General features: G+C 53.8%; 3 protein-coding genes across 3 annotated transcripts; 1 reads left to right on the top strand and 2 right to left on the bottom strand.

Annotated features, from left to right (window-relative positions):
* Positions 1 to 454: 454 nt before the first annotated feature.
* COCSUDRAFT_41156 (peptidase M3 family protein) lies at positions 455 to 7,764 on the bottom strand (the record flags this gene model as incomplete). Its single annotated transcript, XM_005649372.1, has 15 exons — positions 455 to 526; positions 909 to 1,119; positions 1,589 to 1,747; positions 2,127 to 2,231; positions 2,589 to 2,725; positions 3,076 to 3,224; positions 3,816 to 3,957; positions 4,485 to 4,619; positions 4,903 to 5,010; positions 5,319 to 5,475; positions 5,829 to 5,932; positions 6,269 to 6,436; positions 6,870 to 7,082; positions 7,401 to 7,598; positions 7,723 to 7,764. 15 exons carry the CDS (start codon positions 7,762 to 7,764, stop codon positions 455 to 457), a joined length of 2,100 nt encoding a protein of 699 aa, XP_005649429.1.
* A 434-nt stretch (positions 7,765 to 8,198) lies between these two features.
* COCSUDRAFT_62293 (hypothetical protein) lies at positions 8,199 to 12,401 on the top strand (the record flags this gene model as incomplete). Its single annotated transcript, XM_005649371.1, has 10 exons — positions 8,199 to 8,411; positions 8,600 to 8,718; positions 8,880 to 8,992; positions 9,130 to 9,203; positions 9,647 to 9,783; positions 10,199 to 10,334; positions 10,876 to 11,109; positions 11,439 to 11,587; positions 11,970 to 12,057; positions 12,357 to 12,401. The coding sequence occupies 10 exons, from the start codon at positions 8,199 to 8,201 to the stop codon at positions 12,399 to 12,401; spliced, it is 1,308 nt and encodes a 435-aa protein (XP_005649428.1).
* A 296-nt stretch (positions 12,402 to 12,697) lies between these two features.
* Positions 12,698 to 17,205, bottom strand: COCSUDRAFT_46996 (hypothetical protein). The gene is made up of 12 exons (XM_005649370.1): positions 17,051 to 17,205; positions 16,667 to 16,766; positions 16,427 to 16,536; positions 16,011 to 16,120; positions 15,659 to 15,770; positions 15,370 to 15,435; positions 15,034 to 15,156; positions 14,585 to 14,643; positions 14,079 to 14,211; positions 13,666 to 13,744; positions 13,376 to 13,420; positions 12,698 to 13,212 (listed from the first exon to the last, which is right to left on the bottom strand). Exons 3-12 carry the CDS (start codon positions 16,517 to 16,519, stop codon positions 13,103 to 13,105), a joined length of 930 nt encoding a protein of 309 aa, XP_005649427.1. The 5' UTR covers positions 16,520 to 16,536; positions 16,667 to 16,766; positions 17,051 to 17,205; the 3' UTR covers positions 12,698 to 13,102.
* Between the last annotated feature and the right edge of the window lie 34 nt (positions 17,206 to 17,239).

Below are 17,239 nucleotides of genomic sequence, written 5' to 3'. Positions count from 1 at the left end.
GTCAAGTTGCCTCTGTTTATGTACTTTGTTTCTGACATGGAAGGGCCTCTTGGGGTCACGCAGCAATTGCAAAAGAAGCAAGACGAGGTTCCTGATATCCTGCATTTTCACCTTCTATCTGTAATATTTTACAGATATCACAACACAGAAGTGACTTCTGCTGTCATGAGAATTAGGCCAGTAGCTTCATGAAAATAGTTGCACAAACACGGCTGCCTCATTCTAGGAAAGAAACAGATCATTTAGATTCACGCTCTTAGCCACACGGTTCGCATTTGCGGATCAAACTCACAGCACTCTCACAAACCCCTCGAGCACATGCACTGCTATATACAAGAACTCCAGGGGACTCTAACTGAACTGTAGAGTTTAGCTATAGAGTCCCCTGAAAACTCCTCACTGAGGGTCTTTTGCGTCACACCGCATGTGACATGGCCCGTTTACTCATCTGCACTCAAGCTGCCACAGGCAGCAGGTCATTGTGGCGCAGTAGGGGCTCTGTCGAAGGGTCGCGCCCTCGGAAGTCCTGTGCACACACAGGCACACTCAGCAGCAGACAACTTGGGGGAGCACGGCTTCATTGGCTCTGTGATGATTGTGCTAGAAATTGATGCAAGGCGGAGGGCTCTAAGCTTGCCCGCAGCCCCTGCACAGACCTTGATGCATCTGTACCATGACAACTGCAAGACACGTATTTCCTGTCTGCTTCCTGTCTTCTACACTGTATATCGACGTGTCATGATATACCAACCAAACACGCTAAGAAATGCTCCGCAGGTTTTTTCACCGGACGGTTGACCTGAGCAAAGTGTGGATTGCCATAACAACTCAGACAGGCCATGAAAGTGGCCCGAGCAAAACGAAAACATGGCCACTAGACCACTTCCCAGGCATGTCACAGGGCGCACCCGGAACACATCGGCTGGCGGCCGGCCGCCGCCGAGTGCCAGGACGGTGTCGCGGAATGCGCGGCCGCGCTCGGCCACCGCCGGCTTGTTGTCCAGGCCAACCTCCTCGAACGCGCTGAATGCGTCCGCGCTCAGCACCTCGGCCCACTTGTAGCTGAAGTAGCCCGCCGCGTAGCCGCCCGCAAATATGTGGCTGAAGCCGCACAGGAATCTGCGCGCATGCACATGATGCCCCTCACATTGCGGACGCTGGCACTGTGATTAGGATAGTGGAATTGTGCATGACTTGCACATCTGAGCCTACAAGAGAGCAGTGCGGCATCCCGCCAGCTGTCTGCTCCTGAGCAGGCCTCAGGGACAGAAAATTGACGGAGTGCGACACGTCTCCTGCAAGATCAAGCTGTGAAGGTGGTCACAGGCTCTGGCCATGGGGGTGACGCAAGATTAGAGAACCCAGCAGGGAGGGTGTGTCCATCGTACAAACTGCAGACACAAGGACATGACACGCTGCTTCTATGCTCCTGCCTATCACAGTGACACAGCAGAGCTAACCCTGCACACCCATCCAGAAACAGGAAAGATAAGAGGCCTCGGCATGTGCCGGCATGGCAGGCTGGGGCTGACCCGGGGGAAGTAATCAACCAAATACACTAAAATCTGTTATAAATTCCTGCGCTGACCTGTCCTCGGGCAGCGGGGGCAGCACGGTGGTGCGCGACTCGACGGCCTTGACCTCCTCCGACTCAAACACCGTGCGGCCCTCAGCCGGCTCATAGCGCGAGTGCAGCACCAGGTCAAGCTCGCTGAAGTGCAGCTGCCGCAGCATCCCCGACCCAGACCTGCGCCACAACGCCCCATCTTGATGAAGCGCGCCTCGCACTCACCTTTTCCCCAAGGTCATCAGGGAGATCTATTTCAGCTTCAGGTTTCTGGATTGTCTGAGCCTCTCAGATCAAAAGCTCTGGACCCTGTCAGCAGGTCATCCGCGTGGTCTGTTGCGAGTCATCGAGACGGGAATGACATGACAAGAGTGGCTGTCATTATACCAGATCCCAGATAAGTATAATTTATCCCCCCACAGCCGCCGCTTGAGGGCAGCTGGCAGCTCCAACGGAGGCTGCAAGCGACCCTATAGTGTAGGACTCTTAAAGGCGGCATGCAGAGCTATGCAGAAGAGAAGTGTGGATGCAAAAACGCAAGATGGGAGCAGGGGCTGACCGGAAGGTGCGCGCGGCGACCAGCTTCTGGTACAGGTCCTCGGGCAGCGGCTCGCCTGTCTCGTAGTGCCGCGCGAACGAGTTCAGCGTCTCCCGGTTGTAGCACCTGGCAAGCAGAGTTGTGTACATCTCATCAGAAACCTTGCCGCTTCTGTCTCGGTTTGCCCATTCTTTGCTGATCTTAATGCAGGGAGGCATATGAACCGTCCGAGTGAGAGCGATTGAACACGGAGACTTGACCTAGCGAGCTGATTTGGCATGGTGACAGCAGCACGGTAGGGTCAACAAGCTCTGTCACAGCTCTGTGCAGTAGCGCGCACCAAGACAAAGCATGCCAGCAAATGGGTTGAGGAGCACTCGTGCAACATAACCTGGAGGCCTGGGTCCATGACTACGTTTTAGAAGCAACGGTGCTGTACAAATGCATGCGATCGAGAAGGGAACGCCGGGGGATGGGGCCCACCAGTTCTCCATGAACTGGGATGGCAGTTCAACGGCGTCCCATTCGACGCCGCGGATGCCGGCCACCAGGCCCTCCTCCTGCTGAGTCAGCATGTGCTGCAGCGCGTGCCCAAACTCGTGGAACAGCGTCTCCACCTCCTGCGCAGATTTTCTCCCACACCGCCCTCAGCACGACTACACCATAGTCTTGAATTTCCCGCTTCACTCACAAGTTCGCTGAAACCCATTCTCCAGGATGAAGGTTGTTACAAGAAGTCTTCTTCAAGCTAGAAGCAGCTGTCAGAAGGGAATCAGGAGTACCCTATGAGCCAATTGTGTCAACAGATTGCCTGTGACACACATGGGACGCACTTCACTATTTGCAGCAGCTCATTGACTCAGTGCGCTGCACCAACCAGTGATCGCGGTCCCACCGGTGTCAGAAGCAGAATGACAACTTATGAACAGACTGATGCCTGAGGCATTAATGACAGATAGGAGTGGTCTACCCGGAAGGTCATGAGGGAGGGCTTGTCGCCGATGGGCGGCGTCTGGTTGCAGACCATGTGCGCCACCGGCAGCCGCACCGCCTCGCCGGGACCCGCCAGCAGCCGCGACTGGCCCACAACCTCATCCATCCACGCACCGCCGCGCTTCTCTGCAAATTCAAGTCACCAGGAGGACACCTCAGCACCTGATGTATCTTAATGACGCCCTAGAACCGATGCAGTGGAGAGCAGTGGGAATTGGATTCCCTTAAGAGCTGTATGCGTCGAAACTGCTTTGCTCTACTTTGAGATTCCTCCTTGCCAAACTTGTCCTAGTCTGCTGTAAACATGGGGACACCGAGAGACCAGGTGGCTTGTTTTGTCACTTATCCATCTCTGCATCTTCTGCCTTACAAAGAGTTCAGTGGCACTGACGGTCACTTTCATGCAAGTATCTTCTCTGCTGCACGCTATGCAGGCAGGCTGTCCCTCTTTTGGAATCTGTGTGAAGACAAGCAGAGTACAATATGCATCAAGACATGCACTGCACAATGGGGCCTACGTGCCACGTCTATTTGTTCCTGAGAAGTGTATCGACTACTGCAACGCGCCGATCTTAGGAATGGAACAAGTGTGGCTTTGGCGTGAGGCACCAGGTGCTTTGCGAGGTGTTGGTCAGAGTTTCTGAATGTACAAAACATGGCCTTGTTGGAAGGAGGGGGGACAATACGCATACAGAGACAGGGGCTAGGGCTGCACACCTGCTGGGCGCGAGTAGGGGTCGAGGTAGAAGAAGGCCTTCTGGCGGCCGTCGCGCTTGAGCGAGAAGAATCGCACGTCCGGGTGCCACAGGTGCTCGTTGTCCGCCGCCTCCACGGTAACGCCAAAGAGCTCACCCGCCAGCTGTGCACACGCACCACAGCGCCTCTTAACAAATGCAAAAGAGTCTGCATGTCTGAGGATGGGTCCCCCTGGTCTGCTGCCCTCTGATGTTGATCTTACACTCTTGGCAAGTCGTAAAGGAAGACCAGTAGAGACAAGTAATGTCCTGACATGCCCTACATGCCTGTCCCCTCCGCTGGTTGCCAAAAGTGCAGTATTTATCTGCCGCTTTCTGATGTTGATCTTGTATTCTTGGAGCGGGCGAGTAAACACAAGTAAGATCCTGACGTGCCCTACATGCCTGTACTGGTCTCCTTCACAGGTGCCAAGAATGCTGATTGGGTCCCCTTGTCTGTTGCTCCCTAATGTTGGTCCTGCACTTCTAGCGTGGCTGGCGTAGAATGCTGATTCCGCATGCTGGTGGAGGTGCAATCGCGCATGAAATGCAGACATCACATGTCCACGCCACAAAACACAGACCGGACAGTTGTGGGAGCCAGGAACAGTGCAGTGAAGAAGCACGAGAACTGACTTCTGCATGCACCCACCTTGAAGAGGCCGTCGAGGACGTTAGGCAGCGAAAAGTAGGGCCGCAGCTGCTCGTCGGTGATGTTGAACTTAGCCTCGCGCAGGCGCTCCGCCCAGAAGCTTACGTCCCAGTGCAGCAGCTCCCCTGTGAACCCCTGGCATTACCAAGCATGCAACCCTATTCACACCATTTCCCACACTTACAAACCTCCAGCTTTGATAGGCCGGCCAAGTGGATTGCAGCCATCACACCGCCACCCAAGTAGGGCACGATCGTTTCTCCACAACCATGCAGAAACTAGCAAATACATGAAGCAGAATGACAAAACGACAAAGGGCGCTAATCAGGCTATCAAAGCAAGGTCAAGGCAAGGGCCACGCATTGTGAAGGCGGGGGGAGGGAGAGAGAGAGAGAGAGACAGAGGGGATTGCTCTCACGTTCTCTGTGGCGAAAGCTTTGACTTCGTCCATCTCGCGGACGGCCGCGTCGTAGGATGCGCCCCGCAGCTCCTCCAAAAGGCCCTCCGCCTTATCAAGCGTGGCCATCTGCGCAAGCACACAAGCCCATGCTCTAAGTCTCTTCACTTCACCCTGACATTGTTCATGCATGGACACGCTCTCAAACAGGGAATGTCAAAGTCCCAAGCAAGGGGGGTTGATGTCCCTCAAAATATGTCAGCATGTCATATCCCACGCACTCGGTCTTCCATGAAGGCTGTTCTTTTGCGCTTCTGCACAACCTTCGGGAACCCCGTCTGTCCTGCATTTTTATTGCTCCCGATCCATCTTAATTGCAGGGTCCAGAAGTACTGACTTGCATTGAGAAGGGCTGCATGCCCTTGTGATATATGCACCTTGCTGGCCAGGGAGACCTCGGCGTAATTGGGGTAGCCCAGCAGCTGCGCCTGCTCCCGCTTCAGCGCCAGCGTGCGCTCGATCAGGGGCGTGTTGTCATTCTCCCCCGACGACGCCCGCGTAATGAACGCGCGGTAAAACTCCTCGCGGAATGCCCTGCGCACCAAAAAATTGTTCCGAGGGATTTCAAACTCTTCTCGGTTGAGTGAACTCCACTGTTGAGTGAACTCGACTGTGAGTTGCGCCCGGTGCAACCATATTTGATGGTGAGACCGTCGCTGGTGATGTAGGTATGTTATAGAGGAAGTCATGCATGTCATCCAGAGGGTCCGGGTTGTCTCTGACTGCCTCCGGCAGCTTGGCAGTGCTTGAGATTTGGTGGCAAAAGAGAGTAGAGGGCATGCATGTGGCGTGGCACTCTAGGAGCCAGCACGGCAGCAATCCAGGTGGGCAAGCGTTCTGATATTGGTGACAGGGGAGAATTGTCAAAGCGGAGAAGTGAACAGCACCTGTTCTTGGCGTGCGTGAGGATGGGCTGGTAGGAGGGGAAGTCCAGCGTGAAAAGCCACGGCCCCTCCTCCGCTGTGGCGCCCTTCTGCCCCTCGTTCTCAGCCTGCGTGCACAATAACCAATTTTACTGACGCTTAACCATCAACTGGAAAAATTGGATTCCTTCAGTTACAAGCTCTCCAGACAATTTGTCAGAGCTCCCAGCGGGTGACGGCAATGTGAGCTGCATACTCGTGCATGTCAACTGGGGGTGCCGAACCTCCAATCCCACCTGTACTGCAGACATCCTTGGAGGAAAGCTCCACCTCAGTGTATCCGTCAAGCTATAATACCATCATGGAGAGCAAGGGTCTACCTCTCACTATTATAGTACATATGGTACAGGGGTTCAGTGAAAAGAGAAAGTTCGAGGGGGATGAGACTGTCTGCAAGGGCGTACCTGCTGGGCTCCCAGGGCGAGGGCAGAGGCGGGCAGGCCGTCAACGTCGGCCTTGTCAGTGATGAGCTTCTTGAAGGCCTTGGTGGCATCCAGCAGATTGTTGCTGAACTTGGTGCTGATCTGGCTCAGCTCCTGCTTTATCTCGTTGAAGCGCTCCTTCGCCTCCCCCTGCACCAGACGCAGAACACTCAGCTTCAGGTTGCATCACAAGTGGAGCAGAAGAGCCGGCCAGACAGAGCATGCGTCTTGCAGTTCCTATTGGTGTAGTACTCGCCTGCTATGCAGCTTCTGGCACACAGACCGGTATGATCCGCATGCAGACTAGGAAGACATTTTGGCAACTCTGCTATGCACAAAGATCACGGAGGGCTCTGTACAGGAAACTGCAGACAGCATGAGCACATATGCAGTCGGCAAACAAATGCCTGATAAGCGCATGCCAATGCAGAAAGCACAATCGTCCTATTCGGGAGGCCAATGAGTAACTCCCCTCCCTTCCTGCAGAGAAGGAGCTCTACCTTAACCTCAGCCGCATTTCCTAGCACCCAAGGGGTTACCAGATGACACTGAGGGGCACAGAGCAAGTGTGATATAGACTCACCTCCAGGGCGACGCCGCCCAGGACGAAATCACGCAGCTCATTGTCAACAACCCGTTTGCGCGCCTCTGATAGGCCGTTCCAGTCCGAGCCGTCACGAAGCGCGCGGAATGCCTCGTAGAGCGGCTTGCTCTGCGCCATGCGCAGGCCCAGCTTCACCTGCAGCGGCTGCACCTCCTCCACTGCCTTGCGCAGCGCCTCGCTGTCCCTTACTGCCTGAAGAGGATACCCTCCTGCCTGTCAGAGGACTGGCATTTCCACAGGAGGGGAGAAACTTCCAAAAGGGTGGAAGTTGTACTGTAGAAGGACATCCGAAAGGCAGCGCAACAGGTCAACATTGTCCAGTCACCTTGCCATTCTGAACACCCTTCTTCTGTCAGCCTGAATGCGAGGCATGGGGCACTTTTGGGGAGGGCAACAAGAATGGATAGCGCCGCACGCAAACCAGATCTGTCTCCCCAGCGGCAAGGAAATCAAGGAGAACTGTGGAAAACCCTGCTGCGCAAAGATCTGATTCACATGTGAAAGGCTAACCTTCAAGTGGGAGACAGTGCTCCAGGCACGGCTGATGCTGTCTGTGAGGCGCTCCAGAGGCTCCACCAAGCTGCTCCACGTCGGCTGCACCGTCTTCTCAAGCTCGTCCAGCTCGGCGTTGAGGTCTTCTATGAGCTTGGTGATCCCAGGAACGACGTGCTCCGCCTTCACTTGGTCAAAGAGTGGGAACGGAGCGTCCTGGAGGCAAGTTACTTCCTTTGCAAATCACTTCTTTTGAAGCAGAGGGATGAAGTAAGAAGAGTAAGTGTACAAGAAAATTATAAGCTCCCATAGAATGCTGTGACCTGGACATGGAACGCACCGTAAGCAGAGGATTTGTGGATGCTGAGGTGTCTGCTTCCATTGTTGCAGCTCTGCAAGTGGTCGCCCTCCTGATCGTAAAATTGCAAGATCGTGGATTCGCGAGATATTTGCAATGTCCTGATACAGCCTTTGAGGGCACAGGTGCCAGAACAGTCCTGCTGATGTGATCAGGTCTGTATGAGTTCCGCGAAGCCTGACTTCGACACAGGCAGATTCCCCGAGATGCAAGCCTGGCAACCTTGATCATTTCTCTGCAATGAAACTCAATAGACCTGAAATTTTCAGACTGCAGGCGCCAAAACAATCGTGCAAGGACATGCATGCAACATGGAAGGCCCCACGTGGCGCACCGTCTCTTCGTCTTCCGTTTAAATATCGATGGACAGCTCGGGACTGCCGATTCCTCTTCATTCCATTTAAAAGTGCACATTGACAATCAAACTTTCTAGATTTTCTTGCTGTTGACTTGTCAAGATGGTGGCTCCCGCGTCCAACATCAAGCGCCCGCTCCGTTTCTGGGAGCAGATCTGCTCCAACATGGGTGTTACCATGGGCTTCGAGCTCGAGGGCAAGGTGACGCCTCAGATCGTGAAGGACGCCTTCGCTGCCATCCAGAAGGAGTACCCCTACCTTCGCACCGTCCTGACGAATGACATGAACCAGCTGGCCTTCGTCGAGCAGCCCGTGGTGCGGTCGATCCTCCATCAACTGATTAGCAACCTGTGCAATCTTGTGTGGTCTTCCACCATCCATGATATGGAAGCTGCAATCCATTCATTTTATTTCAAGGTCGACGCACAGCTAATTCAGATTTTTGCCGTACTGTGAGTCTTGACGGCATGTTCAGCATTACCGAGGACTTTGGGTGTGTGCAGGTCGTCCAACTGACTGTCACGGAAGGCAAGGATCTCCCCAACATCAGCAAGGCGATCACGGACGTCGCCAACACACTGCGAGACCACGGCAAATCCGTCATCTACCTCGACCTGTTCAGGTGGGATCCCGAAGTCTTCAACGGTACCGACCCAGTGCGTCTGCACAAGCAAACTGCAATGTCTGTCACTTCATTGCTGCTCGTGAAAGTACTGGATCGATCGGTTTATTCCGCTCGATTGAGTAACGCTTGATAATACCGTCTGTCTGCCCACCCCGCAGCAAGGGCGACAAGCACGTCCTAGTCTCCACCCTCAACCATGCTGGCATGGACGCGTTGAACGGCTTCCAGATCTACGACTCCTTCTTCAACTACATCGGACTCCTCTCCGCAGGTGCTGTCCCCCAAAACCCGCCCAGGCTGCTCCTGCCCTAGAAGCACCGACTGGGCACCAGCTTTTGCAGGCCTGATGCACCACAGACTCTCTGTAAGGATGTGGCATTTTTTGTGACACCCGCTGTGCTTGACCAGGCAAGCCGCTGCCCGAGATCAAGTCAAACATCTTTGCCGATGTACTGGGCAGCATTCCAGAGTCCATCAAGAAGGTATGCTCCTCGATCACCTGACTATACACAGACCTCGTGGAGGAAGGCTCTCCTGCTTTGCTTGAGCAATCCATCTTGCACTTTCCTGCATCCGTGTAGCCTGCCGATGCTAGCCCACAAAAGGCAACCAACAATCAGTTGCATGCGATGCTTTGTGCCGAAGCCACCAGTACAGGAGGGCCTGGGACGTTTGTTACCATGGAGAATGATAGAGCAAAGAGCAGCGCCTCATCACACCCCGGGTCTGCTGTGCCTGCAAATGCAAGATTTTGTAGTATTGTTATTATTACAGGCTTTCCTGCCAAAAGGCAAGTAACGTCCAGCAAACAAGCTGCACTGCAGCTAGAGGCTGTCACAATCCTACCTCTTGATGGACTCGCCAAATCCAAGCAAGACCCAATCAAGAATACAAGAATAGCGAGGACTAAGTGCTAGTCTGGCAGGTGCCCGCGCCCAAGGTGCCTGAAAAGTTCATGGCGCCGATTGCTGCCGAAGCGGGCGGCAAGGCCGGCGACAAGGCGCGCGTGCAGGCATTCTTCACCGAGCTTCCTGAAGACGTGACTGCTGCCCTCATCAAGAAGTGCGCTGCCACTCCCCTTTCTTCCGTGCAAAGCTTTTCTTAAATAGAATATAGTTCTCCATGCGAATTGGGTTCATATGGACTCTGCTTCTGGCTAGTGAAGTCAAATTATGACTTGACAGGAGTGGCTGTTATGTCATGCAACATGTCAGAGGCACACATGCCCGTGCGCGCATTGTGCATATCTTAGACCAGCAGTCCCCAAACCAGAGGGCGGATCATAAGAATGATACCTTGCAGAGCAATTCCCAGAAGTGCATGTCCTAATGTTTGGCTTGTCAGCAGCAACCTCATGGCTCATGCAGGCATGGGCCGCATCTGATGCCAACACTCCCTCGCACAGCTTCCAAAACGTCCTGTGCAGATCCCAAGGCGGTGGCTGTCCAATCAGAGCTATCTCTTTGTGGGTGTGCAGGTGCCATGACAAGGGAGTCACCGTGCAGGGCGCTGTGTCGGCGGCGTCTGCCGTGGCTAACGCAGCCGTCCAGGCGAAGGAGTTCCCTCTGCCCCAGACCCTGCTGCTGCAGTGCCCCTGCAGCGTGCGCGACCAGGTGACCTGCCTGCTGCACCTCCTATTTAGGAGAGTTATCAAGAGAAATCATTCATCCTGGATATATTTGTTTACATTGCTTATCAAGGAACACACCAAGCACACACAAGGTCTTCTACCTGCTCGCCAGTTGTCTGTCTCTCCTCATTCGTCAGCAAGTTTTCCAGTGCAACAGCAAACCCCGAAGTGCGCAGCTGCTGGCATTTGTCGCACGATGCTCACATTGGCACCCACTTCCCCAAATGCAACAGAGCTAACCCTGAGCCTGCACCCTCGCACTGGTATCTTTAGTATAGAAGGGGCGCGAAGCAGTTTTGTGAATAGAGGCCGGTACTTGGCGCAGCGGCAGCCCCCATGAGCCGGCACCTGGCAATGGCAGGAATGTATAGTAGAGCAGTGGCACAAACTAGGTGAGGTGACAGCGCAAAGCATTTTGACATAGCGCAGGGGGAGCCCCCAGTAAAGCCGGCCAGAGCCCTACTCCCACAATTAGCACAACAGATAGGAGTATTTACACAAAAAACGCTTGTCCATGCGTGCAGGTGGAGCCCCCCGTGAAGCCGGCGGACGGCGGCCAGGGGGCCTCGCTCCTGTGGTGGGCGCAGGAGGTCACGCCCTCGGTCAGCCTCTGGGCCGTGGCGGCTGCGGCCAGCGCCGCCATCAAAAAAGAAACCGAGGCGAAGGGCGGCCTGGCTTTCTGGTCGCGCATGTACGCCGACAAGACCATGTTTGAGGCCATGGGCCAGGAGACGCCATTCTTCAACCCCCCATTCACCGTGCGCTCCTGGAAAACTTAGAACAAATTTGTATTCCATGTGAAGAATTAGAGCTCCCACCATGCAAGCACCTGTGTCACGCGCCTTGACAGCCTGCAGCCCTTTACTAAATGATCTTGATAAGAATATGAATGACTCACCCTCTAGAAGCTTTCTTTGCTGCGGGAAAGCCGTGGGTCCAGTGGTAGGCTGTCAAAGAAATCAGGCCTGAGCTGCTGCAAGCAGCTGAAAGGAGACGAGGACTTGTCAGTGAGGATGCCGAGCTTTGGTGTCGTTTCTGAGTTGATGCATTCTGGGCACGGGCTGATAAAAAGTGCATACATGCGCAGGCGACGGCGTCTTCGATCGGCAAGAACCCGATTGCGGCCGCGTACGGGCCGGTGAAAGTGAAGCGCACTCATCTTCTGCTGGCCACCTACGGAGTCACGTCCCCCACAGAAGCGGGGCACATGACCCACGCCCACACCTTCAACAACAAGTGCGCGCCACCGGCCTTTTGCATTGTGTTGAACACCGTGCCTGCCCCGCATGTTCTCTGATGCATGCAGAATCTTTAGTGCAGCACTCCTACTGCATAGCCAAGCCTGTTTCTGACATGCTTTCCGCTCAGTGTAAGAAGTAGGCTCACTACAGCGACAACTCTTTTCCAGCACTGTCGAAAGCTCTCCTGCTAGGCGCACACAGGCGCTAGTTCCCATGAAGGAAGACGGCCCTTGTGCCTTGAGGCGTTGTGTTTTTGTGGCCTGCCGTTCCCTGCCTCTGCCAGACTAGACACAGCTTGGATGGTCCAAGCTGTTGGGTGCGTGCTCTACAGAGTCGATCACCTGTGCGCTGCATATAAGTGGGTGTGCCTGCTGCAGGCTGAATCTCACCTTCAGCTACAACATCCCGGCTGTGGGCGAGGAGCGTGCAAAGCGCATCGCAGCCACCCAAGAGGCCGTCCTCAGGGTGTGATTCCCCTCTGAACTTTTGCAAACTGCATATTTTGATTGAAAGCCAAGCCCCCAGGATCACTCTTGCCAGATTTTTCCTGAGACATGTGCATCAGGCAATTCTGCAAGCCTCTATCATGTTGGATCCTTGCATAATTTCACTGTAAGAAGATCGTTGAGGCCAACATGCTTGAGCAATCACGCCTTATTAAGTCTGATTCCAGTTGAACTTGTAGAGTCCTAATTGAATGATGCAGTGACTATATGCACTGCATGGGCAATGATCTGTTGATGATGAGGGATGTGCATGTGCAGGCCCTGGCCTCTGGAGACGAGTCTGCTCAGGTGCAGAATTTCTGAACGTCGACTGCTCCAGCTGCACTGGAGACCTCATCAGCCTGTGAGGCGGCAGCGCATTGCTTTCCTTGACGGCCTGACTGCTAGCCAGCTACCTAGCGTGATGCATGCACCTTGAGGCTTGCCTGAGACCTCTGTAGCGACAGAGTGAGGCTGCAGTGCCTGTACCAGGGACGGTGGATAATTGGAGATTTAGATACCCGAGTGTGACACGCGCATGTGTTCTTTGTGAATGGCATCCAGATGAGTGGACACTTCTTAGGCTGATGTACATCGGTGCGCGGGCCTGAGAATTTTTAATCATATGTTCATTTAATCATAACGCAAATGAGCGCTCATTAAAATTGGCAACTCCGACACAGCGCAGCGTTGCATGCATACATCCTTGCTGTGCTGTTTCTAGGAACGGTAGATCTACCGTCGCACATACAACAGCAAAGTTTGCATCAGATATTTGCAATTGTTACCAAACCCTGCAATACCAGCATGAACCCAATCTTGCCCCAATTTTGCAACAGATACTCCATCACCTATTCGCCATTTCAGGCGCTGTACATGTACGCATCAACAAGCACAGCACTTATGGAAGATGACCGTGGTGCAACATTTCCATGATCTTACTTTCAGCACTTCTCCAGCCATAAAACACAGTGTCCAAAACCGTTTCAAGCAAGCTGGAAAGGTGGAGTGTGAAGGCGATGATGTCAGTCGTAGTCATCATCCCCGTCACTCATGGCCTCAAATTGCCGTGCCGCCTGCTGCGCTAGGTAGGTCTGCTGCGGGTAGGCTAGAGAATCCTGGCCTCCACCAAACACTGCATGCACACCCAACGCAGCAACACTCAGCACCGCCTTCTACACCATACATTCAGCTTACAATGGACCTTTGCAGCTGATCAGTACTACCATCAAAGACGCACTTATTTCCTTCTATGAAATTGCAGGATGGAGAACTTGGGTCAAGCCCCATGGGCACACCTGGCCTGCCGGCTTTGTGAAGACCCCGGCCGCCGCCGCCCATCCCTGTGGCATCACGAATCTCAGGGGATGTAGAAAGGGTTCCAGCCACTGGTGTACATGAGAGTCTATGCACCATGCAGACCACAATGTTTTCCTAGCGCCGTGCATGCCAAATAATCTAGGCATGTTAACCACCCTTCTCAGCAGCACAGCAAATCATAGCACAGCCCTTGTTTGCATGGGCAAAAGCATGCAGGGTGTAACCGAGGGAGTGTTAGGTAAGGCAGTGTTGGGCGAGGGGAGCGCACCGGACTTGCGGCTGCCGCCGTGGCCGCCTCCCCTCTTGGGGTCGCCTGCCTGATACCCCCTGGTATCTCCCTGATCTCCCTGCAATGGCAAGGCCGCCGATCAAAGAACAGTATGAGGGGGGCTGGGAACACTACTTACAAATAGCCCTGTCAACACCCCGACATGCCCCATGCTGACCGCCGACACTGAAGCAAGTTAGGGTGCGCCGAGGAGCTTGTGGAGAGATACAACCTCGCAAAAGTCACACATATAGGCCTCCAATTAGCTGCTGAAGATACAATACTGTTTCCTAGCGTGCGCTCTGTGTCCTTCACCAAGTCCCAAGAGAACTGGTAGCAACTTCTCATGTCACTGAGAGCGACACATTGTACACGCTAAGAGACAGATAAAAGAAAACTGCAGGGGCCGGCACCTGGGCGCTGGGGGGCTTTGGGATCTCCAGGACGTTGACCTTCTCCTCTAGGATGCGCAGCTCGTCAGGCGGGCAGCTGTTGACCGTCAGCCACTCGTACGACTCCGCACTCGTGCCCGCGTCGTACACGATGCTGCACCGCCACATCACGCACACATCAGCGCTGACATAAATCTTCCGCATCGCTGACTGGACATGTGTCATGCGTTGCACATCTGTCATGCGACGCATTGCACACATAGCTGCGCTGACTTGGCCCTTCCGCATTGCTGGCTGGAAATGTGTCATGCATTGCACCCTAAGATGCTTGCTTGACCTGCTTGAGTTTTGACACATGACAGGCAAGGCAGGGATGCAAAGACAGGCCCGGCTCGAGGATGTGGACTCTTGGCCTTTCACAGTTCATCTCCTTGAATGATCAAGGTCAAGCCAACACTGCTGCAGGTGATTGTGGGGACCAAAGCTGGCACTAAGAGGCATGCATGCCGGTGGGGCTGCGGAGTCACCAGTGCTCGCCGCTGATGCCGTTGTAGTCTGTGATGATGCCGCTCCACCACTTGTGGTCCTGCACACACCCCAGCAGCCCACTTGGTCACATCAATGTAGAACCCCCCGTTGCTTATCTCCCATAGGGGGTAATAGAGACTACTCTAGTCTGTAGTACCCCCTGTCTCCCATTGATACAAGCAATACAGTGCTGAATCCAACAAGACACAGCTCTCTCATCACATTGTGAGAGCTGTTCAAGGACAAAGCCACAAGTGGCTTGCAAAGTTGCAATGTTTTCCACAGACAATCGGCAAGCCTGAGCTCCCAATTTAGAGGCTCCAACAGAGGAGGCAAACAACATGCATGCTCTTCAAGATGTTGACAGTGTGACTTTTGTCGCACTGGCTGCACAGCAAGGGTGCACACAAGGTACTCATATCTGAGACTTAGCAACGGAAGGGCTCACATCGGCCCAGTATCTGTCCACTTTGTGCCCCACCAGAGGGTTCATGCCCATCACAGGCCCGCCTGCACCGCCTCCCTGGGGAGCATGCGCTGCCTGTTGAGGCCCATCAGGCTCCGCGCTGCCCTGCGGCCATTCAGACAAATTTAAATTGATAGAGCCACATATGATTCCTGTCGATCCCCAGAGCTTCTGCAGGAAGGCGCCCTCATTCCTGCCATGCTGCCCAAGGGCAGATTTTTCAATTGCCGAGGAAGCGACTGGTCTGTATATGCATGACACAAGGACCGACTCAAGCATGTGAAGGGTTGAAGCCATGTGCATTAACAGGCAGCTCACCTTTTTCAAGCGCTTCTTTGCAGGCTTTGGGAAGGCTCCGGGGTAGGACGCCCTCTTCTGCCCTGCCTGCAAGCCCCAAACCACAACTTTTCAAGTGAAGTCCAGACCTTATCAGCTCCCCACAGCTTAAAGAAGTAATGTACAAACGTCAGGCGTTGCCCGCGCAGTTGGACAATCATAGGCCGCCAAAAATGGGGAAAATTTAGTTGCACTGTGGCACCCCTTGTCCAATACACTATCCCACAACTCTTCCTATTTATGCTTTAGAGCAGTAAGATATGTGCCTCACCTGCCCGAAGGGTGAGCCACCCTGGGGGGCGCCATAGGGGTCCCTTCGCCCCATCGCCGGAGACGGCGGCTCCGAGTCTGAGGAGATCCCAACAACCGATGGCGCTCTGGCCCTGCAAGAGTGCAGTGAGTCGGATGATGTTTTCAGGCCACACGGCCAGCCATGATGTGCGCTGTGTCTTTTCAGGCTGATCAGCTTGAATGGTAGGCTTCAAGGACTTTTGACAGGCTAAAAATGCCACATGGCTCGCCTGAATGCGCACTGCATTCTGTTCAAGCTCGTCGTTTTGAACAGGCATACTTTTTTTACCCTGACAGGCTCTGGCAAAGAGAGTGCGGAGCTGCATGCTTACTTGAGCCAGGGTCTGTCCTCCTCGTTGCTGATGCACTGCCGCAATTCTTCATGCCTCTCATCGCTGATCTTCAGCTCTGTCCGGAGCTGTGCCAGCATCAGCTCCTTTTTCTGTGACCCCCGCAAGATGGCATGTCAGTGAACTGGCCAATGCACTCAGCTGTACACAGTGTTGAGGATTCCCGCAAGCCAGCATGTCAGTATGATCAATGCACTCAGCTGCACCAAAAGTCCACATTCTCCGCAGCCCAGCATGTAATCATAATGGTCAATGCACTCAGCTGTACAGTGTGTCCACGTTCTCCGCTGCTGTGAAAAAGAGGCACAGCAGGAGCATAGGCTGAGCAGTTGCAACACTCCAAAGAATGAAGTGCGCACTGCAGACGCAGTGCCAGGAAGCTTCTGAGGCTCACGCACCAGGTCATATGACTGTGAAGCCACGAAACACTTCAGAACTTTGCAGTACGCCTCCTCGCGCAGCTCACACAGCCGCTCCTGGGCTCCAGGCATGATACTCACACCCAACCCTGCTGACATCATAGCATCACAGTTGGAGGACGTCGAGCTCATTGGACAAGCCGGCAGGTAAATGAAATGCTGACATCGCTGGAACAGGAGAGGCTTTGAGAGTGCCAAAGTCAGGATGTGTCTGCTTGCCTGCAAGGCCCTTGCCCAATGTGAGCGCTAGTATACAGTCAGACACGCAGGCACGACAGTCTCTGGTTCTGCAATCCTCAATGAACGTCTTTGTGTACCCCTGCGTGTCAAAAAGACTCTGAGATGGACCCAGAATCCTTTCTCTGCCTCTCAGAATCCGGTAAGCAACACATTCATTTGTAGCTTACGAGCAAGCCTCGAAGACGACGAGCGAAATACGTAGAGGAAAAACGGCATACAACATCAACAATGCATGAAGACCAATGACCACTACTTTCAAGCTACTCGTTTAAAGCTTTTCATACAAGTGCCAGACAACGAGGGTTGCCATCGGGCCACGGGTCGTCTGTGCTAGACGCATAACGGTGATATGCATGAACGTACCTTAAAAACAACCCAAATGCGTCACCAGATTGATCAAATCATTCTGGTGATAAATTTGGATCTTTCCAGAAAGCAAGAGTATGTGAGTTCGCAGTCACTCACTGCAACAAGACAGTACAATGCTAGTGCTTTGCCACAGAATACGAAACATGACCATATGTATAAGATGCACGAAAGATCATAAATTGC

This window comes from Coccomyxa subellipsoidea (assembly GCF_000258705.1).
Source record: "Coccomyxa subellipsoidea C-169, whole genome shotgun sequence".
NCBI classification, from domain to species: domain Eukaryota; kingdom Viridiplantae; phylum Chlorophyta; class Trebouxiophyceae; family Coccomyxaceae; genus Coccomyxa; species Coccomyxa subellipsoidea.
This window is presented reverse-complemented; position numbering and strand designations above follow the sequence as displayed.

What these genes read in the sequence shown, in the direction of transcription:
- COCSUDRAFT_46996 (XM_005649370.1), bottom strand. Translation starts at nt 16,519, where the DNA reads ATGCCTGGAGCCCAGGAGCGGCTGTGTGAGCTGCGCGAGGAGGCGTAC. An exon ending in GTGGCTCACCCTTCGGGCAG is followed by an intron (nt 15,436 to 15,658) that starts GTGAGGCACATA and finishes TGGGGCTTGCAG; the next exon opens with GCAGGGCAGAAGAGGGCGTC. An exon ending in GGCATCAGCGGCGAGCACTG is followed by an intron (nt 14,212 to 14,584) that starts GTGACTCCGCAG and finishes GTGGCGGTGCAG; the next exon opens with CATCGTGTACGACGCGGGCA.